The sequence below is a fragment of the Pteronotus mesoamericanus genome, unplaced genomic scaffold (genome assembly GCF_021234165.1).
Source record: "Pteronotus mesoamericanus isolate MK-2021 breed Mesoamerican mustached bat unplaced genomic scaffold, CSHL_Meso_final scaffold_651, whole genome shotgun sequence".
Taxonomy (NCBI): domain Eukaryota; kingdom Metazoa; phylum Chordata; class Mammalia; order Chiroptera; family Mormoopidae; genus Pteronotus; species Pteronotus mesoamericanus.
In genome coordinates, this window is record NW_026555325.1 from 17,779,972 (window position 1) to 17,791,976 (window position 12,005).

The 12,005-nt window shown below is 34.1% G+C and overlaps 1 protein-coding gene across 3 annotated transcripts in view; it reads left to right on the forward strand.

Moving 5' to 3' along the window:
• GALNT13 (polypeptide N-acetylgalactosaminyltransferase 13) overlaps positions 1-12,005 on the forward strand; it is a 593,991-nt gene that overhangs the window by 534,720 nt on the left and 47,266 nt on the right. For all 3 annotated transcript variants that reach the window (XM_054562685.1, XM_054562683.1, XM_054562684.1), the window contains exon 10: positions 1,616-1,755. In XM_054562685.1, coding sequence (XP_054418660.1) covers positions 1,616-1,755 — 140 coding nt within the window. The remainder of the gene's footprint in view (positions 1-1,615; positions 1,756-12,005) is intronic.

The window sequence follows — 12,005 nt, forward strand, 5'->3', positions numbered from 1 at the left end:
GCTAATAATTTGAATATGTGTATGTAAGATAAAGAGAGTTACTCCTATGTTTTGCCCTAAGCAAATGGATGGGCATTTGTTCTAGTTACTGAAATGGAGAATTTTGGAGATGGAGCAAGTTGGAAAATCAAGAGGACTGTTTCAGACTTGTCAAATTTGAGATGCCTCTTAGAAATCCTCATAAAATTCTTCAGTATACAATATTGGGTAAACTACTGTAGGGAGGGTTGGAAGTAAGAGTTTGAAAAACAAGTCCGATGGCATTTTATACCATGGGTCTGAAAAGTCTAATTCAGGCTACTTCACAGTCAAAGATGCAGGCCAACAAAGGCCTCACCATCGTGTAGCTACACCCATTGGGGTACAAGGCCTCCTCAGTCCCTCTACTGGAGGAAAAGAGAGTTGGAGAGGGTCTCGTTCCTCATCCTCTATCTTGAAGACCAGAAGACCAGAAGTGACAGATGTCCCTTTCCCCCACGGTTCTTTAGCTAACATCAGTGGCCTGAAAATGTAGAGGATGATATGGAATGTTTGGAGAGCAGTGCTCTTTAATACACAATATTTTACTTCTAAGCAGGGAAAATATACAGAAGAAAAAAGCCACCCTAGCCAAATAGTAAGATGATCCCAAGGTATTTTTCTGCATTTCTAAAGATAATTTAAATTATCTTTCTGCAGTAATCGCTCTACCAGACCACCCTTTTTCTGTTATCTAATGTAAAGTAATATGCAAATGAAATTTCAAACTTCCTTCCAATCAGAAACTGCTTATATAACCCTTCTTGCGAACAATTCTGTCTCTACTTTGCTTATTAGTTTAGTTTGTTCATTAGATTCCACATACAAGTGAAGTTATATAGCATTTGTCATCCTCTGATTGGTTTATTTTACTTAGCATAATGTTCTCCAGGTGCTAACCAATTTTAATATATACTTTTGAATATATTCCATTTGTTTATGTTAGTTTCTTTATGCTTATTTACTTACTAACTTATCCAAGGATTTCAGGTGGCTTATATAAACTTAAAAATAAAACAAGAAAATCAATAAAGAAAAAATTAGTTCTATGATAAGCCTACGTAGAATAAAAGTTCAAGAAGAAGAAGGGAAAGTTATAGCATACAATAATAACTGCTATGCATTGTTGAGGATCATATTTATATAGTAAATTTCTAATGAAATCTGCAGGTGGTGAATAAATAACACTAGAGTGAAAATACAAGCATTAACAAAGGCATCAAAGCTATTGAAATTTTTATTAAAGAGAAACAACCACATTATCACACGGTTCAGTTAAGCTTTGATTATGAATTGCTAAATTAATTCCAATTTACGCTTAGTTGATTAATTATTCAATCTAAGAAGTACAAGTACTTGGTGATAAATATTTGCATTTGAAAAGTCATAACCAATGGGAAAACTATTTTTATATCAATTTAATGTACTAATTGGATGTTAGTTAAAAAAAAAGATCAGTGTAATAGCAGCTGTAAATGCAATTGAATTTGATGGAATTATAATTATAGAAGAAAAAGTGATCACAAAGTAAACAAAGTGAAACAGTGCTAAAACAAAAATAGCATGAACTAATTTGTGTTTCTTTGAAAAATTCCAGGTGTTGTCAAAGTGGATTACGGAGATGTGTCAGTCAGAAAAGCACTAAGAGAAAATCTGAAGTGTAAGCCCTTTTCTTGGTACCTTGAAAACATCTATCCAGACTCCCAGATCCCAAGACGTTATTACTCACTTGGTGAGGTATGAATTATTTATTTTGGTTAAGTTATAAATATATTTTGAAAATGGAGCAATTTCTAAGAAGCTCAGTATTTTTTTATGTTATGAATGAAATGCTTTAAGGGTATTTAAATAGATCTATTTTAAATAACTTCTTACATATTACAAGGACCATAAAGATCTTTATCACTGGGGTTTGTAGATTTGTAAATGTATAAGGATAGTTTAAGACTGAATAAATAGTATTTTCTTGTTTCTTTACCAATAGCTCTGTAACTTTTAGGTTCTATGGAACTTATACTCTTTTTAAGTTTAATTTTATTTTTTAATTAAATTGATTGGGGTGACATAGTTAGATTATATAGGTTTCAAGTGCACCTTACTTACAGTCTTAAAATGTATTATAAGTCCCAAAGACCTTTTGTTTACATGGGTTATAACTATTAATATTTATTTCATTGAATCTTAAACTGCTAACCTTAAGACCCATTTATTAACTTACTAAATTAATGCAATAATTTTTTACATGTTAATATGACATTTTTGAAAAATAACATATTTTCCAAAGCAAAATCAAGTACTAAGAAGGTTAGCATCAGTTATAGTTTTATAAATTACAATAATATCTGGCCTAATAGAAGGTACCTGTGTCCTTAGTCCCCACTTTGGTATTCAGTCTCCTGTAATGTCACACACCATGTAGTCTCTGGAAGACTCCTGGTACATTCATGAGAAGTGAGAGAGAAAACTGAAGGTAATATCTTAGAATTATTATTATTAAATATCTTAGTATTACCCACTTTGATTTTGTGGATCCACTCTTTTTCAAAATATGTATTATTTTTAGAAATACACAGTCAGCTTCATCATAACTATACAAACATATTCATAATATACATTCAGTTGTTCCAAATCAGAATTATTCATTTACAAATTGCATGTTCCTTATCAGTAATTTATACCTTAATAGGGATTAGGTTTGGGAATGAAAACTAATTTAATATTGGTTGTAACTAAAGCATTTTAATAGTAATCATATAATGCTTTTGGAAAATAATTGTTAATTTTGTTCTTTGGTTGAAATTACCATTTTTGTAGAGAATAATATTAGGATATCTGAAAATTTATAGAGTCTGAGCTAACACTTTTTTGGTTCATTTGTCAAAAAAAAATCTGTAACTTTATCCACTCTGTAACCTTAATATAAAAACATAATTTACTATGATTAACTAGAAAATAATTAAAGAAAAAAAAGACTCAAACTGAATGAATCCCTAGTGAATTGTTATGAAAGGGTGTTTTCCTGTGCCATATTCATGTACTATTTGACAAATAACCACTCCCTCATTAGCCATATAAGTATCTCTCTTGAAAATCTTTCCATTTGTAGATATTTATCCTTAATTTAAATAATGTAGTGCAAAGATTTTATGCAATAACGCTGAACGTACTATTTTCTGGGTGTGATTTAGTCACTTATTAGTCTTGTGCATTAGGGCTTTATTCATCTTTTTTGCTTGTTTCTCATGGGGGGATTGTTGTTGCCATTGTTTTCAAATATGTAATATCCCATGTTAGTCAGGGACCAATGTCAGGGATTTATATTCAATACATAACATATATGAGAGTGCTTTTTAAACTTAAAGTGTTTGCACACTAGGTATCATAATCTAGTTTTACTAGAAATCACCAATAAAATATCTAATGCTGTCATTTTTTTTACTGAAAAGTTTGTTTGAACAATCATTGAACCTACCTGTACCCTTAGAAAAAGTGAGTTTTTTAATTCTTGTAGCAGAGGATTTCTCTCATTATAGCGAATGGACCCACCCACCTGATGAGTAAACATTGATTACTTTTTCTAAAAGAAGATATAACCAGGGCACATAACAGGACAGATGTGAGTAAAGAGGACATTTGGAAAATTCTCAGGGCCACCCAGGGGACCCCTGAGATACACTCAGGGCTCTAAACTGGAACCTAGGCATTTATTCCATGTTAAAAATCCAATTTTACGCTTTCCTGCACTATATCAAGGAAACCTAATTAACTGACTTTCTGAAAAAGTAAAAATAGAGTATAGTGTGGGAAAATTTCTTTGTACAACCTCTTATTTGAATTAGCTATCTTCTGTAATGGATCCGGTGGCCATATTGTAATTTATAGAAATAATTTGAAAAGCTTTTAAAGAGAGATACTGCGCCTTTCTTGATTTTTGAAATATATCCAGAAGAGGCAGTATGTTGTACGGGGAAGAAAAAAAAAATGTCCCAGGGCTTGGAAGCAAGCAAAGGAGGGTTTAAAATCTGACCTCCCAATTTACAATTTGAGTGCCACTAGTTATCTCTCTGGTACCTGTCAGCAGCATAAGCATAACTATACAGGGTTACAGTGATGATTGAAGATACAGAGCATCTAGCACCGTGCTGGACAAGACGTAAGAGCAACACCAGTATAGTTACTGTAATTATTATCGCTACTATTGACTGATTTCTTACTATGTCACACATTATCCTAGATGCTTTATTTCATCTAGATTATTTAAAAATCACAACTACATGACTTGAGTTTTGTTATTATTCCCCATTTGATATGGAAACTGTCACATAGAAAATTTATGTGAATGACCTATGAGTCATTGAACTAGCTAGCTATTCAAGTCAGGACTCAGTATGACTTTAGTATGGCATTAAATCTCATATTTTCTTATAACTATAAAAAGAACATAGAATATGTTATTATATGTTATTTATTCAAAATGCATATTAAAAATGGCTTGAGCTGGAGTCTGTATTATATGCCAAAGATGCAAAGTCAAATAAGACCTTTATTCTTAAGCCATTGTACTGGGCAAGAGAAAATCACAAAATTCAGTAGAAATTAAATTGTTCTACATGAAGTGTATAGGCATGCTATGAACTGCTGTTTCAAAAATCCAACAAATTGAAGAATCTGTGAGATATAATATTTTTTAACTTTCTGAGATATTAATGTACTGTAGTTTTCCACTTTAAAACCCAGTGTTCAAGAGAAGCAATCTAGCAACTGTTTCCATGGAAACAGAAGGACAAATTCACTGAGCAACAAGCACTACTTCCTAATTCAATTTTGCATAGTCACATATGCATAATTTAAGATGGACATTTTGATAATGAGCTTGGGATGAACTATTAATGGACAACAGTTATTTACTTAAAAGCTTTTTATCAAAGTGATATCTCATGTCCAAGCTACTTATCCAGATAACAAAATTATTTCATATGTACTCCTCATTTAATATCACATGAAATTATTAAGATTTAACAATTTACAATTTCCTTAAGTTTCACTATTTCTGAAAGCCTATATATTTAATATTGCAGTGTACTGGTGAATATGTTATTTCCTTGTTAATTTTTAAAATTTTCCTAGCTATACTAGAAGATAGAGGCAAATGTGATATTCAGTTGCAAATGCGGTATTCAGTTTCTCATTATATGTTGTCACCAAAATAATCATTAGAAGAATTATTGATGTCAGATGGTTATATTTTAATTTCTCACATTTTCATTTTACTCAGGTAATTGAAATATTACTTTACCCAGCTCATGAATTTCATGCAATTTCCAATGGGAAGTTAAAAGCTGTGCAATTGCTTTGAACTAAAACCTTTAAGTAGCTTAATGAAGCATGTGCCTTTTAGACTCGATAAGTAGATCATAATGGAATAAGGAAGTGAAGCTCTTTGCAGCACTAAATTCTCTTCTTAAGTAGACCTTTAGCTCATGTAGATTTAACATGCCAGGTTCTGATCTTGTAAATATAAAGGCTAATTCAAGTTTAATATTGAAAAATGGCATTTTAAGCCCTGGCTGGTGTGGCTCAGTGACTTGAGTGCTGGCCTGGGAACCAAAGCACCAGCGGTTCGATTCCCAGTCAGGGCACATGCCTGGGTTGCAGGCCAGGTCCCCAGTAGGGGGCACATGAAAGGCAACCACATATTGGTGTTTGTCTCCCTATCTTTCTCCTCACCCTCCCCTCTTGAAAATAATAAATAAACAAATAATCTTTAAGAAAAAAAGAAAAATGGCATTTTAATGCAGTAATCTCTCTCCCCAGATTTGTGGCCTATGACAGGCCAGCATTTTTGGGAAAAAAAAAAATTTATGTGAGCTATATAGAACATGGGTACTTGAGAGGGCAAGAGAAGAAGAGGATTTTTGGAACCAAGAGGATTTTTTTAACTCTTGGGACTTAAAATTTGTGGTTGCATTGTTGGTTTGACGATGTCTAAACATTATCTGTGCATTGTATATTACCTACTTGGCCTTAGCACTTCTTTTTCCTCTCGTATCCTTTAACCAAAGCAACTGGTTAAGGTGTTGGCACACATTGGCACCGTGTCCTTAGATATTGTTAAAGAGCAAATATACATTACTGAAAATGAACATCTATGAAGCTGCAGACGGAAGGGATTCAGGGTATAGTCAGCTAATGCCAAGATCAGAAGCTAAAATGCTTAAAGTTTTACCCTCTCTGTGGGTAATCAGGAGATCAATCTATTTATAGGTTCACAGTGTTCTTGACCCTTTAATAGGATAACCAGTAAGAAAACCTCATTTTAGATGACTTACACAAATGGGGGCATTCTCTCTGCTCATGATTATATTCCCAAGACCCTTTGGTATCCAGGTAGCTAATTTTCATGCCAGGGTAACTGAATGTGCATATGTACAGACAGAATATGCTATTCATCATTAGATGTTAACTTTAAAGAAGTTGGGTTGGATGGCTTACCCATGAACAAAGCGAGTGAGTTTATTACCTGAAAAAATATTTTTAATTCACATTGCTGATAATTAAGCTAGAACTAACTCTAATTTTATTACTCAAACATATATTGGCACAAATAATTGCAGTAAACTAAATGCAAGTTAGGCATATACTGAATTCTCCTAGGATTCATATTTGTTCTTGTTATTCACCAAAATAAGTGAAATTGTTTAATTTCTTGTTATTTACTTTTTTAGCAAAGTGGGGTTAAGATATCACATATTCAGAATTTTTAAATCTCACAGTCATTAATCAGGGCATTCTACACCAAAGTCAGCTTGGATTTATTAAGCATATAGATTTTTTTACACATCCCTCTGATTTATTCACAATTTGGAAAAGAGTAAATACTTAAATGCATACTCAGTAGAGCAATTATAATATTGAAACATTAATATTTAACTCTGGAATTTACTACAAATGTGCCTATCTCCTTCTTTACAAAGTAAAGAAAAAACAAATGAGGTTGACATGTAAAATAATGACTCTGAGAAACATAATGTAAAATTAAAGGATAAAAAAGTATTGGAGTAATTAAGCAAAAAAAAAAAACTAGTTTAAGTTTAGACTCTTATCTTTAGAATGGATTTCACATATTAGTTTTGAAATGTAAAGGTTGTCATGGTAGGAGGGAGTGCGTGCCTCTTTTTAGAACTAGGGTTCTCATGGTTGCTTGCTATTAAAATCCAGCAGAGGGAGCAAAAGCTGATCAGTAGAAACATTTAGAAAAAGGCTGGCTAACATGAAGCATGAGTCAAAAGAATTTTCCAGATCCCAAAACTACCAATGTGCTCTAATTACATTGATACAAGTCTTTGAACAGACTCAGTAAGGAGTTTCTAACAAACTTCTTCAGTAATTGGTTGCCTAGATTTTTTTAATGGCATGACCAAGCAAGTGGTATATTGTCAGGTACCAGTGACAAGATCAGGGTCTTTCCTGAAATTTCACTTCTTTGCTTAAACAAAGGTTCCAGAGTATTCTTAAAGAGGTTTTGATTTAAAAGTCACACATGATCCTAAATCTGATCATCTTTGCATATTGAAAGATGAGATGCATAGTTTGAACTTTCTCATATGCCACTATCATATAATTTGCGTTAAGATTTTCTTTCTGAGGATTGTCAGGACACACTAGTGACCATTTTTGTATTTTGAAGAAAGTGTTGCAAATCCCCACAGTGTTTGGCTCATTAACTTGAGAACAATCTGATATAAAACAACCGGCCTTCTAGGTGTGTGTGGATTTTTCTTTTTAAATCTGGATATCATAGGCCTAGTGACAAAAACTTTTCAGATAGTTTTTGTCTGTATTCCTATGATGTGTTCCTCCTATTTTTTTAAAGATGGGTATTGACTGATATTCTTGTTCCCTGACACTCTGTGCCCCATCCTGTTTGTACCTAATGCCATCCTGTCCATTGCGAGACATTGTTGCGGGACCTCAGCTGAGCAATGTGGCACTCAACATGAAGAAAACCTTACTTCTATTCTTACTGTGGTCCCCAGATCTGATCTTAGCCTGCTTCCGTAGGTCTTGTTCTATGTGTCTTCACCATTGTCTGGATTACCTATTGTTACCTTTATTTCTGGTCAACTAGAACTTGATTTTCCCTCGCTCCTTCCAGGCCTCCTTTCTGATAAAAGGCCTGCCTCTCTGGATGTCAGCATTGCTCATTATAATAACTTTCAGTTCCTTATTTGGGTGAATTACTTAACTTCACTGTATCGTAATGTTTTCATTTGTAAAGTGAGAGTAATAGGTTGGCTATAAGCATTAAATTAGCTGTTATACAGAAGAACTTGGAATTGCAAGTGGCACATACAATTCATAATTGCCAATTAATATTGCAGTGATGGTGGTTGTCTCCCCTATCTCCTTTGTCAACTGTCCCAACCACTGACTTCTATTTCTTGTCTCTCAGATCCCATGTCCATCCAATCTCACCAGAGGGGATTTAAGTTCCTATATTGTATCCTCTGAATATCCACTATATCCTAAGAGACAAGTAATGCTACTTGTCCAGAGACTACCAAACCACTGTAGAAAAGTAAGAACACGTCAAAAATGTAGCAGGCTTCTTTCTTCATGGTCCCCAAAATGAGTCTATCCTGGAATTCTGAAAAAATAATGGCAGCAGTGACATAGTGTTTGAATGTCTGTGAATTCCCCCATGAAACTGAAAGAACATCTGGGAAAGCAAAACCAAAAATTGATGGACAACGCTGACAACAAAATTAGGTGGCAAGGTGTTCTCACAAATTCCAAAATAGGAGCTGTCAGTTTTATGACCATATATTACTATGATCTTTGCAGTAGGAAGCAAAGGGAAGCCTCATGGAAAGGAGACTAGGATATCACCCAAATTACTAATAAATATTCATGAGAAATTGATTCAGAGCAATTTTATCATAGTTAAAACTGGGAGACACACTTTTATACAATCTAATTTATAAGTCAGTGAAAAGTCTCCTTTCTAATGTTTGAGGGGTCTAAACACTGTGGCCTGTGAATTCTTAAAACTCATTAGCTAGAGCTTCTTCTTAGGAGGAATCTGAAGGACTAAAGCCCAAATTGAGAAGGTAGTGGCAATAGGGACAGAGGAAATGGAAGGTCCAGATAAAAATAGAGAAAAGATGAACAGAACTAGGAGATCTCAAAAAAAAAAAAATGGCAATTTTCTTCAGCTCTTCCAAATGTAAAAAAATAGGAGATCCAGACTTGTGAAGTTAGACATGGTCTCCTATGTAAACATTTCCTGTGAAGGGCAGCTCGAAACATTCACCTTGAACATTCCCACTGGCTAGTAAATGAATCAGCTTTGGTGTAAAAACCTCGTTAACTTTTCACCAGCACTCAGTGTTTAAAATGATTCACAAAATAGATAGGCTTCCAGCTAGCAAGTACCCCAGTGTATTCTTCTGATAGGAAGGATTTCAGCGCTACTTATACACTTGAGTCTTCCTGGGAGCTTTAATCGCTATCCTTATCCTACTTCAGATCCTTTGGAGAAGAATCTATGAGGGCGAGGCCCATCAGAATATTTCAAAAGCTTCCCAGATGAGTCTATTAGGCAGCCCAGATGGGAACTACTGAAAAAGAAATTACTCCAAAGGGAAAAGTCATTATAATGTCACAATCTAACATTAAGACACTATATACCTTCCTCCAGCATGGTAGTTGCCAAACCTTGCTGCATATTAAAATTACCTAAGGAAATTAAAAAAAAAAACAAACCCTAATGGACATGCCGTACCTTATACCAATAAATAGGAATGTCTGGGCATGGGAACCAGGCATGGGAGCAGTTTTAAGTTACCAGATGGTTCCTGCTCCCCCAACCCCCCACCAAAAGAAAAGAAAGATAGAGAGAGAGAGAGAGAGAGAGAGAAAAGATCCCATGATAAAATCTTCCCTTTTAAAAGACTGGGAGAATTGGCTACATGCAAAAAAAATTTTGAAAAAGATGAATATAATAAAGAATAAAGATAAACTAAGTGGAATATCTCTATAAACAGGGCAAGGACAGCAAAATATTGTGCTTATAAAGCAGGAAAAAAGTGTTACCTAAAATTTCAAAACAAGGTAAAAAAATGTTATAATCATAAGATATAGAAAAGAACAATACAAATCAAATTTAGAAAAACCTCTGAAATGAGGACAGGAAAGAATTAAAAATTAAAGAACAAGACAGTTTAGAAATGGAGGCTAAACTTAAAGACCATATGAGTCAATAATTCCAGGATAAAATGCCATAAAAGTTTTAGAGGGGAAAAGGATTTTTTTAAATAAAAAAGAAATAAAAAACAAAACTATTTAATAGAAAGTAATGTATATGAAATATAAACAAGAAGATCCAAGATAATGGAATTTTCTAATGAGAAAAATCAAAACAATAAAACAAAATTAACATAATAACTATCATAAAAGGAAACTTTCTTGAAAATAAAATTGAAACTACATGTTGAAAAGGAACACCACAGACCTGAAGAGTGATCCAGAATGAACAATATTAAGACATACTGTGCTAACTCTATTGGACTTTAAAGAAAAGAAAAATAAAGTCAGATTGGAATTCAGGCAGATAAACATTTGTAAGGATAACAGTAAGAAAACAAGATTATCGTCAGAATTTTCAAAAACAGCTATTTATGCTGGTAGTAGATAGAAGGACATTGTAAAGATACTCAAGGAAACATTGCGAGCCAAGGATTTCAAATCTACCAAATTGATTTTTAAATACCAAGCCCTCAGATATATTTGAACAATGTATACAAAAGCTCAGAGTATTGTTCCCAGTAAATGGAATCATTCACCCATTTGCTCAAGTCAAAAGCTTGGAATCCTTGATGTCTTTTTTTCCTCTCATAGCTCATATTCAATTTAATTGCAAATCCGACTTGATTCTACCTTAAGAACCATGCCAAATTTGACCTCTGATCTATCCGGCTCCATTATAACCCTTCTATTCCCAGTTACCGCCGCCTCTTGTTCACATGACGGCAGTAGCCGCCTTACTTGTGTCCCTACTCTTACTCTTGCCTCCGTCTAAACTATTCACACAGCGGCCAGAATAAGCAACTGATATGTCACCCTTATGCTCAGAAACCTTTGATTCTTACATCATTTAGTCTTGGATACCTCTCTAATCTTCCCTTCCCTCACTGTACCCCGGCTACATCATTAGGAATACCTGAGTCTGTTATGTCACTCAGCTTTCTCAGCTGCAGGGAGCATGCATGTGCTGTCCTCCAGTCTGGAACGCCCTTCCACAGGTGGAAATATGATTGCTCTATGGCTTCGATAAGGTGTCTTTTCAAGTAACGTTCCCTCGGAGTGGCCTTTTCTGCACCCCTCTCTAAAATAGTACCCTTGTCATTACTTTTTCTACTTTATATTCCTTTGTAGGACTTTGCACTCGTCCCTTCTAAAATGTACGCTCCGTAATGGAAGGGACTATGTTTACTTTGTTTACTCAGTGAGATATTTATTCCCCTAAGTGTTATCATATTACATTATTCTATGCTTTTTATGAAGATAGATAATAATAAAGAATATTATTGTTTCTAAAGAAGTGTGCCTTTTATGAAAAGTTAATGAGAAAAGTCTGATGTAAGGGATTTAAAAATAATTCAATTTATATGTTATGTATTTTTCAGACCATTTAAAACATAGGCAGACCAATTTACTACACCTGTCAATTACTACCTTTCCTAACCCTGTGCAGCCTACAGGTTCTGAAAAAACCTTCAGCCTTAGTCTGTTGGCTCAGTCTCCTCCAGCACCCCAACCAACCTAAATCAGATTGAGAGAACATTTTAGTCCTAAACCCACCATTATGGGGCTTGTACATAATTTTGCTACTTGAAACTTATATCCTTTCCCTCTAAAATTCACAGTGTGTTCTGTCCTTTCTAATGGGTGGCTGCTCAGATTTCTTGATGAAAGCATTTATGATC